General features: G+C 34.4%; 1 protein-coding gene across 1 annotated transcript in view; it reads right to left on the reverse strand.

Annotated features, from left to right (window-relative positions):
• ClC-a (chloride channel protein 2) overlaps positions 1–16,433 on the reverse strand; it is a 70,099-nt gene that overhangs the window by 31,535 nt on the left and 22,131 nt on the right. The window contains exons 2-3 of the mRNA XM_089649267.1: positions 5,625–5,775; positions 2,445–2,567 (exon numbers count right to left, since the gene is read on the reverse strand). Of these exons, the coding sequence (XP_089505393.1) occupies positions 2,445–2,567; positions 5,625–5,775 (274 nt within the window). The remainder of the gene's footprint in view (positions 1–2,444; positions 2,568–5,624; positions 5,776–16,433) is intronic.

The following is a 16,433-nucleotide window of genomic DNA, read 5'->3' on the forward strand; positions in this document are numbered from 1 at the left end:
CATAGTTTACATGCTCGAAAGTTTTCTGATGTAGACGGTACCTATCAGCGACCTACCAGCGACTTACCAGCGAACAGCACAAAATAATTATTAAGTTAATTTCCTTATTATGGCAACATTCTGTGTACAACACAACGGTCTGTCAGTCTGCCGACTGAATGATTCTTGATTTTCCTTTTGTCTCAACTGGTTGTGCCTTTTAGATTACCGTCTACATTCTAGAATCGTCCACATAAAATTTATTGTCGCGTATAACAATGTGTCCAAATAAACTCAGTGAATTTCAATATTCTTTTATTAAAAACAACCTTCTGATATTGAGAGTCCTTTAGGATCTGTTTTACCCAAAACACATAAGTAAGTAATCCTAAACTGATATTCTTTTTGGAGATCGTCCGTTCTGTCTGGCCTACAAAAACCTTGTCACATCCCGAATGGTATCACGTCCACATCCATAAGCACACACTTCACCACAATCTTTACATATCTCCCCTGACGATGGACACTGAAATGCTGTCCGAAACGTTGGCTAGAGATGAGCCAAAAAAATAAATCACTATAATACTTTTGGTTGTGAAAATCTCAAATCATATCTATAAATGTATTATTTCCATACAACGGTTGGAGTGCTCTACAATGTAAATAAATCAATAAAAAGTATAAATTAAAATACATATTATGCTTAGCGTAACTATTCTATGTCAAAACGTCAATCAATGTGATCCCAATACAAACAATAATAGTATTTCAATCGGTACTCACGTGTCTTTTTTCCACAGATAAGAGGCAATATAAAGATAAAATCATCATTATAATTTACAACAGCTTCGTAAAAATATGTACAGTGGAAAAAAAAGCGAAAACAAAGATAAAAGAGGATTCAGCTCAGAGCCCTGTGGAACACCTGTTTTAATAAAACTGAAAAGTTTTTGAATGGAGCAATTTTCTTTACTACTGCTAAGCAATAATATGCAAGAAAAAGATAACAAATTGCGAGGTTATATTGGTTGAATTTCTACTATAGCGGGAAATATTCGAAGAAAAAGTAAAACCAAACATTGAATGGGTTTCGGTAGCGAGTCCTGAGGAATTCCAGTTTTAACACAAATTTGGTACAAACTATGCGTTGAATGTTTCACTCAGTTTTCTTAAATTATAACCATCAGACCTGTATATAACAGTCTAATGAGACATACATTATGCATATATACCAACAAATCATATCTCCGGAAAGGTAGATATTAGAACGGAAGAAGCTAGATATTAGTCTTCACACAAAAGTATCGTGAATTTTATACACCTCTCGATACTATTGCAAATTGTGAAAAATTTCACACCAAGTTTGACGTTTGAATTTGGGAGTCACCCTACGTGGTTCGCTACGTTTGGTGACTTAGCAGGGGTGCCCGGGTTCATGGGAAGAGGTTTGTCTTTGTTGCGGATGCGTTTGTTCCTACCCACCCCTCATACCTTTTTTCTTTCCAGATCTTCCTCTCCTTCCTTTCCCTAAAAATACCAAAGATTACATAGGGCCTGAGGGAATTGTATTTCCTCGGGGTCTCCTGTGAAAAAAACATGTTCCTAATTCCAAATTCCACTTCCATCAATGATATGAGATCAAACCTACTGCGCAATTCTTTATTCAATGTATCTATTTTTTGCATATTTTCGTAGTATTCCGACTATTTAGGTGATCGTACACTGTCTTTCTAGGCAATCTTTTTAGAGATCTCATTTGATGGAACTTTCAATTTCTCTATTAAACCCCTCCAGCGTTTGGGGGTCATATATGACCGGGCGTCCACATTTTGTAAAAGTGTGTTTATAATTTTTCTATCATGCGGAAATACTTGACGTTAGAAGATTTTTGACGTTAGAAAGAGAAATAATAATTATTTCCAGCTTGCCACATATATTTATACTAGAATCCATTATCCTAAAAATAGCCAAAATTAATAATTCATATTTCGCGCCGCTATCGTAACAATCGGTTTAACTTTAAAAATTATACTTTTTTTATTACATGAACGAGATAAAAGTTAAGGTACACTTTTCTTACAAATTCCCCAAACAGAACGAAAGTGTTTTCGACATATCGAGTTCTCTCAATTTTTCCATGATTGGAGTTAAAATGTGGTTAACGTTTTTGACAACATTTTTTTCAAGTTTGCTATTAAAATTTTATTATTTAGAAACAGTAATGTTTATTTTAAATGCATTCACGGGAAATATAATTTTATCTAGTTTATAAAACAGAATTTTTTTCCGGAAAATTAAAAAATAAGATGTATATAGCGCATTTCAAAAAAATACACAGAAAACATTGCATACTGTATAAAAGTGATGAAAGTACTGAAGGGTTAAGAGATTTCATTTTTCTTGCTGTAAGAATGGTGGGAAAATATTTTCAAAATGTTTTAAGTTTGTTAGTTTGGCAGCCTTACCGTTGTTGCACATGGATATGCCGCGATCCATCATGAAGCTGAGGCATGCCATGATGATTCCCAGAAGAGCCAAAAAGACCCAGTCCTCTCCCAACTTGGCGAATGTGTTCCTCCAAACCAACCCTGCAGAAAAATATTGCATTAAGGTCTGCAGATCAAAGAGAGCACAGGATATTCAGAGCGATATACTCAGAGTATTGTCCCGGTGAGAACACCATTCAGAAATAAAATTTCGCTTTAGCCGTATTTATAGCTAGGTTCTTATAACCATTTCTCCTCCCATCTCCCCTTCTTCTCGACATTGGGAATAAAATGATCGCACTGGTTCAGAATAGTTTTCACATAAAACAAAATTAAAATACCACATAAAAAAGGATACCCAATCTTTCTCCTACCTATATCCATCTCCTCCCTATTCCCTTCAGCTTCACAACATACCCCAATTAGGGATGCCAAAGCCTTACTGCCTCCGGAGTTTGTATGTGAATACGGACTACTAGGTATTCACATAAAAAATACAACAGCAGGAATTGGTGAGGAAATATATGTCGAAAGTTTACACGTTTTTCACACCAAAAATGTGTGCACTCTTTTTATCATTGTTTACATTTCTGCTTAATTTTATTATCTACTGCTAAGTGCTTTAGTGATAAGAACTTGAACATATAAATCCAGTATGCAAAATATGCATGTAAAATTGGAGTGGAATTGAAAGTGGTCAAAAACGAATTATAAAAATAATAAAATTCTTTATTCCAGGATGTGGGGAGGTGAGTGCATTCCCACACATCCCATAGAGGGTATAAGTACAGATAATATTTACATCATAGAAAAATAGATAAAAAAATTAAAATTAAATTAAAAATGAGATTAAAGCAGAGAAGCATGGGAATCCATCGGATCTAAGATTGAGGGAGCAAGTATCTTTCTCCAATGGTCTTCAATGCTCCATCCTGAAGTCAGACGGGATTCTATGATAAGAATATTTCTGGAATGGTTTATCCTTCCCCTCAGTCCTGCAATCCTGGTTCTTAATAGAGCTGTAAATTCTGGAACTCGCCCTTCTGTAAACATCGAGGAGGCACTGCAGTGCCTGAGGAGTCCGAACATCAATCGGAAAGCGTTGTTATATTGCACCCGAAGCCTTTCCATTGCTCTTTTTTGAAGTTTGCCCAGAGCTCGCATGTGTACAGGGTGGTGCAAAAGGCTATGAAGAGCGTCCTTTTCACTCGTGAGGACTACAGAGCCTTAATCTTCTACTGAGCATGTTGCATTTTATACTCAATACACACCTCTGCCTATGTGTTTATATTGTAAATTATGGCGAGCCACGTTTTTTTACTAATACCTATATGAAATTGGTTCCATGATAACTCAACACAGTGACAATTCAACACACTTTTAAAAAGTGATATAAAGTCATTAGAAACATTGCAAAAAAAATTTTTTTTTAACCTAATATAACCTACTTAACCCAGTTCATAAAGTTTTTGTTTCATCACTTTCCATGACTTTATATAACTTTTTAAAGATGTGATGAATTATCATTGTGATGATTTATCCGGTCACCATGAAAATTATGTTTGAATATTGCCTAATGTAGAAAAACAGACAGTGCAATTTTGAAAGGCAGGTACATCCCGTGTGGTGGGGGTACGAACCTGGGAGGGGTCTCATTGTGTCGGGAGGGTCGTGCCGTTTTCAGTCGTTACCATGGTTTGGTCCGGACAACACCGATTCTTGAAAATGGCCGTTCTTTCGTCGCCACCCAGCGGGCCTTCCGGCTGCAATTTTCGACTTCTTGATGTGTACTTCTTCACACCTTAGAAGAACACAAGGACCGAATTCGGGACTAAATCGCCGCTATACCCGTCGGCCATCATCTTTCTGATGTCATCTTCAAGACTTGAGGCATAAAACGGCATGATGTTCTGAATAAAATAAACCCATTTCTGTAAGTTGCGCCGGTTTTTTTAATAGCCCTTCAAACTGCACTGTTTGCATCTGTTTTGACGCACCCTGTATTTTAGGGTAACTGGATAAAAAAGAACTAATATTTTAGGGTAACCGGATAAAACAGAACTAATATTGTAGGGTAACCAGATAAAACAGAACTAATATTGTAGGGTAACCGGATAAAACAGAATTAATATTTTAGGGTAACCGGATAAAAAAGAACTAATATTTTAGGGTAACCGGATAAAAAAGAACTAATATTTTAGGGTAACCGGATAAAACAGAACTAATATTTTTGGGTAGCCGGATAATTACTATATTTTCATTCGTGCTGAATCGAATGAGACCACTCCCAAGTCGATAGCATTAATATTTGGAGAGATAAATAAGATTCAATTTAATGTGCCTGCGCGCTCCACACGCTCTTCCAGTTTTTTGCTTGAAATCGAACGATTCTAGAATCCATTTGTCAAGCTATTCTAATGCCTATTACCTACAATATTAGGTATACCAAGAATATAGACATTTTTAGTATAGATTATATTTTTTTTGAATAATTTATTTTTTTATTTGTATTCTACTCAAGCGAAACGATAGGAAAACCTTCAATTTATCTAAAATATGCTTTAGATAAATTGAAGGTTTTCCTATCATTTCGCTTGAGTAGAATACAAATAAAAAAATAAATAACTCAATAAAAAATATAAATGCACACTACTAAAAAAAATTTTTTTCAATAGAAATGTATGAACGCGTAAAGGAAACAACTTTAAAAAAATACAGTATTATAGCTAAGATTATCTGTGATAGTTTCACTTGACTAACTTTTTTATAAAATTATTGACAAAATAAATAAAAACCAGTTTTTTGCTTGAAATCGAACGTTTCTAGACTCCGTTTGTCAATAGATTTTAATGCCTATTACCTACAATATAAGGAATACCAAGAATATACACATTTTTGGCTTGTAGCTTCCTCTTAATATAGCTTTAGAAAATACTTTTTATTTGATGTATGCAGCTTCTCTGACGGCTTTGGAATAAATTATCTACGATTTTTCGGAATGTCATTTTTTGTCAAGGCCACGGACGTTTCCACTGTCAACTGGTTAAGCCAGAGTGCTGATGTTATTCCCTATTAACCTGTCAACTGTGGATGGGACGCCACTGTCAACTGGTGAAGCCAATGTGGTGGGGGATTGAATATAATGAAGCTAAAGCTTACCAAAAGCCTTTGCGAACCGTCCAGCTGGTTTGTTGATGAGTTCTCTCTCCCTCGCTTTGTCATCTCTCTTCCTTCGGCGGTCGAGTCTTTTGAGTCTTCTTGCCTCGCTTCTTGCTGCCGCTGATAGGTCCCGCGTATAGCGGCCATACATCTGAAAGAAATTATCTATTAGAAAACTGTTTCAAATTGAACTGCCATCAGAAAGTATCTGAGGTTTTCCTCAGTGTCTATGGCATATTTGGTGATCCTATGTGGGGGTTATATTCAAGGAAAGGAAGGAGCAAACATGTTGTAGGAAAGACGAAAAAAATAAATCTTTCGACCAACAGAATAGATGGGATAAATGTCAGTGCACAAATAATATTAGGCACTAGTTAAGTTTGTCTCTCGACTGTTCATTCGTGCCAAAGGGATCAATGATTTAAGTTCTTCGAAGCAGCGGTAGAACAAACATAGCATTTATATTATTATATTCACATATACGACAACATTTAAAACAGTGCGCACGTCAAATAATCGCTCCACAAAAATCGCTCAAATTCATAGTTAAAATCTCACCAAAATCAAACAACCGACGGTTGGTGTTTACCTGAAAAACCAGTGAAGTGATTCATCCAATTTAGTTTAGTCTAAACGGCCTAGTCATTACAATTTTAAGTGATTAAAGTGACAATTTGAAGTGACAGTGACCGCCTTGCAAACTCAATCAAAACCTTTTATTACAACAAATACAAACGGACCTGTGCCCTCACAATTAATATTATAATTATTTATCGATACGTCACAGGCGGTCAGTAGCCTGGTGGTATAAACGTTTCGCCAATTCTCTCCGTGGAATACGGGAAGTCAGTTCAAACCCCACAGTTTCCAAAAAAAAAAAAAAAACTTTGCTGCTTTTTTTTTCAACCGCATTTTTTTTTTTTGTTCTTTTAAATTTAATTTTAATCTGCATTGTAACGTGTGATATTTTTGAAACCCTTTAAACAAAAAATATAGAACATCTAATTAAACAATAAACTTATTTTAAAAAATACACAATGAGCAGCACCAGAGGCAAGACAACCATTCTGGATAGCGAAGATAAAATCATAGAGTTCCTAGAAAAAAAAATGGACGTAATGAAAAAAGACATAATGTCTCAAATAGCTATCCAAAACATTGAAAACCAAAAAAACATCGATAGCTTAAAAAAAGATATGTCGGAAATTATAGAAAAAAAATTCTCTGCTGAATTAAAAGATGTAAAAAACCTCAAGAACCAGCTGTGCGAACTCACCAAGACCATTGACTTTCTTTCACTAAAAATCGATGACTATGAAGTAGAGAGAAATAAACTACACAAAAAAATTAAGGAAGTGGAAAAAGAAAACAAAAATTTAAAATCTGTTGTAAATCAATCTCTACAAAACTGCCTTGAAACATCGCTCGAAATCAACGGAATCGAAACTAAAAAAGAAGAAAATCCTAAATTACCTATTGAATGCATCTTTAAAAAAATAGGGTGTGAAGATTTACTAAATAATAATTCCATAATAAACATTTACACCAACTCACTAAAGAAATGTATAACAATAAAGATGGCTACAAAAGAATTGAAAGACAGGATCCTTTCCCAAAAAAGAAAGCGGGATATTTCTCCGCCAAAGATATAAATCACTCCACCTCGATAAACCCTATCTACATAAATGAAAAGCTGACGCCACAAAACAAGCAATTACTCTGGCTAGCGAGAGCAACAAAGGCGATGGGTTACCAATACGCGTGGACGAAGAACGGGAACGTCCTTCTCCGCAAAAATAAGGATACTCCAATTATATACATCAGAGACGCGAGCGACATACCCCTTCAATAACCTGGACTCCCTCCTGTACCTTCAAAGATGACCTCCGGACTCAACTAAAAATGGCCCCTTCAGAAGAAAACAGCATCCCTGAAACTCTTGAATGTGACAATTTTGAAGATGTAAACACACTTTTCTACGACACATCTTTCAACATACTAAACATGAACATCAGAAGCATTCGAAAAAATTTTGATGATTTCTGTATCCTTTTAAATTCGTTAACCTTCCAAATTGATTTTATTGCACTCACTGAAACACAAATGCGTGAATGTACCCCTTTCAACTTACCAAACTACACTACTTTTTCAATTCCGTCTAGACACACCTCTCACGATGGCATAACCATATTTTACAATATACACACCATATCCAACATTAGCATAGACAACACTCATTTCAAATATGCAAATGCCGTCCATGCAACCTTCTCCTCCAAAGGAAAAAAATACTCAATTTTAACAGCATACCGCTCCCCTTCTTTATCCCCAATTTTGTTTACACAAGAAATCAAAACTTTTATCAACAATAACAGCTCTAATCAATTCGATTTTGCATTTTTTATGGGTGATATTAACATAAATATACAAAACGCTGTATTAAATCCGACCGCAAACGAATATCTAAATGTTCTATACTCCACAGGATACCTATCATATATAAACAACACTACCAGACCTAATCATCCAAACGATACATGTCTTGACCATATATTTCTAAAAACACACAAAAATTTCCAACATAAATCCGCTACATTAAAAATCGACATAACTGACCACTATCCCACCTTTTACGGCCATCATACACCAAATTTATCCATCTCTGTTGAACCGAAAAACAAAGCAATGATTAAAATCAACTATTCAACTTTAAATAACTTACTGAACGAAGAATCGTGGATCGCTGTCCTATCTAATGACAACCCAAATTTGGCTTTAAATACCTTCTATGAAATACTTCAAAATTATATTAAAAAAAGTCAAGAAACAATAGCACCGCCAAAAAGTAAGCACAAACACATAAAACCGTGGATTACGCGCGGACTAATAATCTCAATACAACACAGAAACAAACTTTTTAAGATCTATAAAAATCACGAAAAATATTGCACATCCAAAAACGAAGCACAGAACCACACCAAACGGAACGAATACATTTTATTTAGAAACTACCTAAACTCAATCATAAAAAAAACAAAAACAACAATACTACTCTACACAACTACATAATGCTCATAACGACTCCAAAAAAACATGGCACGTCATAAACGAAATCTCAAACAGGAACCAAAAAGTTCATAAAATTCCTCAAAAAATCATTACTGACAATAACACAACCATCGAAGACGCTGAGAGCATTGCAAACAATTTCAATCACTTCTTTACAAACATCGCCTCAACCCTCATAGATGATAATCCCAGTCTTAGCATTCACTCGAATCAAATTCCTCCCGGCCTTTCAGATTCTAATGTCACTACATATGAACTATCTACATTCAACGAAATAACAGAACTTGAAATCTCAAAACAAATTGACAACCTTAAAGAGAAGTCTGCAAATGGCCCAGATAACATTAGCAATACCACAATTAAATCAATTAAAAAGCATATAATCATTCCAATACATCATATTTTCAACAACTGCATCAGGCATAGCATTTACCCCAATGACTTCAAACTCTCTCACATCATTCCAATACATAAATCCGGATCTCAATTCAAAACAGACAACTACAGACCTATAACTTTAACTTCTCAATTATCCAAAATCTTCGAAAAGTGTTTAAAACGACAAATTATGAACTTTCTAGAATCTAATGATATCCTCTCAGCTAATCAATACGGCTTTAGAACCAAACTGTGCACCGATGACGCTATCTTTAGCTTAACCAAAAGCATATACTCTAACCTTGACTCTAACACTAAAACGCTAACCATTTTCTTGGATTTAAAGAAAGCGTTTGACACAGTCAACCACAAAATTTTATTAAAAAAAATCTCTAAAGTCGGTATTAAAAACAAAAGTTTCATGTTATTAAAAAGCTATATATTGAATCGCCAACAACGCACAAAAATAGGAACAAGCTTAAGTACCTATGACTTGACAAAACATGGTATTCCTCAAGGAACTGTCTTAGGGCCACTACTCTTTCTAATCTACATCAATGACCTATGCAATATTGCAATACCAGGTAAAATTCTCTCTTTTGCCGATGATACTGCAATAACAGTACAAGGTAAAACGTGGGAAGAAACAACCAGGAAAGCCAACAAATGTATTGCAACAGTCAAAGATTGGCTTGATAGAAATCTCCTCAGTCTAAATTTGAATAAAACTATCTTTATTCCCTTTTACAATTCCCAAAAGTCATCCCCTAAAAATAATCTTAATCTGAAGTTCCACAACCCTAATTGTAACTTTGCGACATGCTTAAACTGCGAAGACGTGAAATTCGGACAATATATCAAGTATTTAGGAGTTACTATAGACTGCCAACTCAAATGGACTTACCATATAGAAAAGACGGTCAATAAACTGAGATACCTAAGTTACATTTTCAAACGAATGAGCAACATTGTCAATATAAGAACCATGAAACTTGTTTATGACGCGTTAGTGCTTTCATCTATTTCCTATGGAATAATTGCCTGGGGAGGAACTTACAATAATCACGTAAAACCCTTAGAAATCGCTCAGAAATCCATCATTAAAATAATGTACCAAAGGACCAAGACATATCCCACCAACCAGTTATTTCAAGAAACAGAAATCATGGAACTAAGACGGATCTATTGTATTCAATGTCTCAAATTTATATTTACGCGTCCTATCAATTTCACCAAAAACACAAATCGCTCGAGCCAGAGACATACCACATGCGTGTTCACAGTCCCTCACTGCAAAACTAGGCTGGGCCAAAGGCACATCAACTATATTGCCCCAAAATTGTTAAATTCTTTACCCAATTCCATCAACATGTCTCAAAACCTGAACTTATATAAGAAAAATGTTAAAAGTTGGATAAGAAATAATTTCGAAGCGAGTAACTTTTTTCTATAATTTAAGCCATCTGTTTCTAAATAACTAAACTACCACATGTCTCTCTGTAAATTAAAGATTAATTTCTTTAAATCAAAGAAATATATACATGCATCTATGTTTTATGTGTGTGTGTGGGTGTGTGTGTGTGTGCGTGAGTGTGTGTGCGTGTGTCTGTGTGTGCGTGTGTCTGTGTGTGCGTGTGTCTGTGTGTGCGTGTATCTGTGTGTGTATGTGTGTGTGTGTGTGTGTGTGTGTGTGTGTGTGTGTATATGTTTGTAAATTTAAAAAAAAAAAAAGAAAAAATAGAAACTTCTCTAAAAAAAAAAAACCAATCACATTGATCTCTATAGATACATTTAACAAGTTTAAAAAAAACTATATTTTAAACACCACTGTTTTATCCTTAAACTATAATACCCACGCTCAGGCTTCGCCTTTGTGGGATTTTTTTGTTACTCTTTCATTCTATATCACTATGTATGTACCTGAATTGTATATGTATCAAAAATTTTGTTAATAAAAAAAAAAAAAAAAAAAAAAAAATACCTGACTAATGTGTTCTAATTACTGTAATTCTTCTGCAATCCGTCCAACGAACAGTCCATTTTGACAGAATAAAGAGGTTTAGAGGACAAACTCAATAATGGAGCACAGTTATGATTAGTACAGGTTCGGCAATTGTGTAATACGATAGCCCTATACGGTAATCCTGTATATTGTAACACTGTATGTCTAGCTTTTGTAAAACTCAACCCCTCAGGTTAATTTGTTCGGTTTTGCGAACAAACATCTATTACACGAAGTCATTTTGTTCGCTTTTCGGAACAGCTCATATTATGGTCTCATAGAAATCGTTGTAACTCCCTTAATGTCGGTTGAGAAATATGAACTAAACGATATTAGAAAGAGAAAATTCCACGCTTTGTATTCAAATCCAGAAGTTAACCAAAAAATAATTTAAAATGTATACCTATATACGAAACCAAAGGTTCAGACCGCAATTTAAGAAAAAAATATATAAAAATTTTTACTAATTATTTTATATGAAACGACAAAAAAGCGAAGTGATATAAATGTTTATAATACATTTATATAGTTAAATATGTTTTTTTTTCGTTTTTGGTAATTTTCAGTTCAGTGTTTAGGCGAAAAAACTAAAGGTGAGCCATTTTCTAAACTTTTTTTATGTTTGATTTCAAAATTTTCATATTTGAATCGTATTTCATTGTCTTTCAAAAACAGTTTGTAGTGTTTGGATACGTTCAATAATATTCCATTTATTTGTATTTTATTGCGAAGCGGAGATACACACAAATTCTCCGACTTTCTGACAGCGGCTTTAAGAAATATAACGGTCAATATGCCGGAGGCCTAAAGGGTTAAACCAGAAGCGCGAAGATTTAGAAGTAGATAATCCTGGGATCCTGGGATCCAGGGATCAGAAGTAACGTAGAATCAGCAAAGAAGTACTTGAACTTGAAGCTAGGATAAGGATAAAAAGGAGATGAATAAAGAATACAACTTCAGAGGATATAGTAAAAAAATGTAGAGAAAACCAGATAGGACATAATCCTACCTTGGTCATCTTGATTGAAAACCAATTAACTGCAAAAGTCCAGATCAAACATCACAATCAATATACTTCAAAAACGAATAAAATATCGAAACTGCAACAACTTGAAGTCGTAGACAACCCGTTTAAAACTTCAATTTGCAATAATTAAATAAACGTATTCAACAAAAACTTTTGGCACAGCTTTGGCAGATTCTAAACTCTCAAGGTGACTTAATAATGAACCATCTCTCCCAATTATTATCGAAAGACTTAGCAATTATCAGTAGCAATTATTATTATTGCAGTACCGAATATCTATTTGTTTGTCTGCTTTTGTCTGTTTGAACAAACGAGGATGCTTTGGATATCTCGATAGTTCAGAGCGGAATTGGAAAAATCGGAGACTTTTTATGTAATAATTTTGGTTGCAGCTTATTCAGAATCACTGTATTGTAGAAAATTCTTTGTTGGAAAGAGAAGAATATACAGGGTAGATTCCTCGAATCTCTTCCACAAGTATCTTCGACATTCTCGAAATTCCACTGCTGGATTCTTTTGCGAATTTCATTCATTTTTTACGCATTTTTTTAGATCTCGTTATACTTTCGACAGAAGAATATTATTTATAATAAAAATATGACTACGGGACCGTTTTTAAAAACATCGTAATTCTAGAAGTGTTCCACATTGAACTCTCTTCCACTTAACAGATAAATAACAATGCTTTAACTTATCCTCAGGATGCCAAAAAAATATCTGATGTACAGAAGCATACAATCGGAAATTCAACAGGGAAGACGGCCCCAGAAAAAGCTGGATAAAACAGATGAAGGAGCCGTGCAAGGAAAGACTAGGTCTCGGACCGTGGACCTTGGAGTAACGCAAGGATCTGAACATGGTGATTATAAAAAATAACGACGGATTGTTTCACAGAATTTGAACAATTCTTCAATTTTCAAAGTTGATTTTCAAGTTCTATAAAGGTTATATTCAAGTTCTGTTATTATTTCACTTTTGTGAAAGAACTGGTCAGTAATGATATAATAACAGAACATTAATAAAACCTTAATGTAACTATAAAATCAACATTGAAATTTGATGAATTTTTCAAATTTTTTGAAGCAGCCCATCCTTAGACTTCTCTTTTTAATCCATTATTTTCTATGGTAGAAGATCTGTCGTTTCTGTCATCTTTCCTATTTTCTGGTTAAGTTTGCTTATGTTAAATCAGGTCGAAAACCGTGAAAACGTTTTCACGAAAGATTTTAGCACGTCTAGTTAAAATCGTCTGAATATCACCTAACTTTTTACATAAGGTTCCAGGGCATGAAATAAAATGAATAAATAATGACAAAACCAATGACAAAACCAATGACAAAACCAATGACAAAACGCGGATTCCCGAACGAAATCCAAAGATTTATAGCACTGACCTTTTCACTAAGCATAACTTGTTCTGATAAGGGGAATAACGATACTCGTTACTACTTAAGTACTTCTAGGTTAATGTTAACCCCTATTAACTACATCTACTTAACTACTAGAATGTCACTATTAGTTTCCCTTCGGCACATTTGTGCTGAACCTAGTGACTCCTGATGCAATCGACTAGCTGAATAATCTCAGCATCCAAATATGCCATGTCTTTCTCTGGTGTGTCCGACTTATTCTACTTTTCACATTCGCGTCATATATTCTCCTTACACTCCTTTCTTCGTTTATTCACTCTACATGCCCAAATCATCTAAGCGTCCCTTTCTATCAGTGGACACTATTCAATATAATTTCATGTGCCGACCAGGAACACAAGACAATTTGTAATATTCTTCTGCAATGCATACACAACCAACTATGAGACACAATCATTAACCAATAGGATGCATGATCTGGAAAACAAGTTCAGCGGTACTATTGATATATGTACTGACTTCATTCATAGATCTAAGCGTAATCCATAACAGCACTTTGTTGAATCCTACAAATTGTAGTAGCGTTGGTAATTTAGTTTTAGTTGTTTAATAATAATATTTGGATGATTTTTACAGCGCCGTTTTTGTGCAAAATCACCTCAAGGGCGCTGTACAAATATATAATACATTTCTACAATGATCTATGTTATTACTAACCATATATGAAGATAATATACAGTACAATACTTACCTGGTGGGTCACTTGAGATTAACACTTAATTAACATTAACTAATTGTTTATTAACGAAATTTAGATACAGGATTTAGGATATAATTGGAAAATTGGATATAACTGGACTTTCTCTCAGGAATGGTATATTTAATTTAAGGGTATGACAGCTTAAAAGGGTAAGTTTTTAGTTTAGACCTGAATTCTGTTGGACTTGTTATGGATCTTAGTTCCGGGGGGAGTTTATTCCAAGCCTTCGGCCCAGATACTCCGAAAGCGCGATCACCAAACTTAGTATTTGGCTTGCGCTTAGGTTCCATCAGACTGCCTACAGCTTCTGATGTTGCTGATCTAGTTTCAGTCTTATATGTAGTATTGTTCTACTTTCTATATTATTTTATGTTATTGCTACATGTTTTACTAACATTATTTTATGTTATTGTTACATGTTTTACTAATATTTTTTAATATTCAGTTTATCACTTTAAAGTTATTTCATGCTTTAAAAACTGTATACTTTTCGATAGCTTACTGTAGGTCACAAAATTCGGCTAGGCGAAAACAAAATAATATAAAAAAATAAAATTATCCTTATTTTATGCTTTATACTTGCCAAGCCAAATATTTACAAGAAATGTTTATTATTTCATAATGTTCTGATTCCCCGACCTGTCATTCATTACCTCCCACGGATTCTTTATCAGTCATCTTACATCGACTGCATTTGGTACAAGCCGATGATGAAATTAACAATATTAACCTTTGCCAAATCGGCTTTAGCGCGATGAAATTATGTAAAATCCATCTCTTGGTTTCTCCATACCGTCAGTATACAGCCCGGTGGACAGTGTTTGAACTGGGAGATGAAGGGGGGTGCAGGGAGGCTTGGAGGCTGTTATCTCAGGAATCCATGTTTACAATGTCAACAAGATCACACACTCTCTTATCTTTAATCTTCCGGATTGTTTTTACAGCACACACTACTGGTGCGCGAGCCAACAACAAATTACACAATGGGTTTTCCAATAAGAGGTGTTATTTTGAATAGCCCGCTATTTCGGTAGATGTTGCTTTTGAAGCTGTCATTTTATGACATTTGACAAGTAGAAACTACGCCGTTAATAAAAATGGAACGATACGCGCTTCAACAACGCATTGAAATTATTAAAATTCGCTTGAGTGAATCAAATGCAAATCATCTTGAGTGATGAGGCCCATTTCCACCTCGGTGGCTTCGTCAACAAGCAAAATTGTCGCATCTGGGGCTCGGAAAACCCAAGAGTTATTGTTGAAAAGCCTCTCTATCCTCAACGTGTGACTGTTTGGTGCAGTTTATGGTCCGGCGGAGTCATTGGACCTTACTTTTTCGAAAATGAGGCTGGAGCAACAGTTACGGTGAATGGATTGCTCTATCGAGAGATGATTAATGATTTTTTATGGCCGGAATTGGATGGTATTGATCTGGATGTTTACTTTCAACAAGACGGCGCTACGTGCCACACAAGCAACGAAACCATTGATCTTTTACGGGAAAAGTTTCTTTGAATATCAAAATAACACCTCCTATTGGAAAAACCTGTATATGACAAAAAAATAACTAACTTATCGAAGAAAGTTGCGTGGTTGTGACTTGACATTATTTATTTATTCATTTTCGGGAAATCAACAGTTTACATTTAATCAGTTTGTACATAAGTATTATACATATAGTAAAATAAAACCAATTATGGATTTCCTCACTTTACGTCTACTGAGACAGCATAATATGGAATAAGTTATTTAAATTTGTGAGAAAGGAATATGAATTAAAAAATTTATACAAAACAAAAGATTATATAAAACGAAAATTTTACAACAAAAAAACATTTATAGCCATGGAGAGAGGTTGTAGATATAAATCAATTCATAATAGAGATATAAACAATAGAGACATAAACATTATTCACAAACCATCAGAGAAATATTCTTTTATGGACCTCTTGTACATGGTAAGTTCGTAACTGAAAATATCAACCTTGGATAATACGCTATAAATATTTATTTATTTATTAATTAACGCCCTTTTAGGGGCTTTTACATACGAATATTAAGAAATATAAATTATTTATTATACATAACTGAATTTCTTCATTAACAACATTTTATATTTGTTTAAAGATAAATTGAAGATGTCCAGTGACTTGGTATAATTGTTTCCCTCCATTAGTATTCTGGGCAAAGAGGAAAACATATG

The sequence above is a fragment of the Hesperophylax consimilis genome, chromosome 29 (assembly GCF_061612785.1).
Source record: "Hesperophylax consimilis isolate HC1 chromosome 29, BYU_Hcon_1.0, whole genome shotgun sequence".
Taxonomy (NCBI): domain Eukaryota; kingdom Metazoa; phylum Arthropoda; class Insecta; order Trichoptera; family Limnephilidae; genus Hesperophylax; species Hesperophylax consimilis.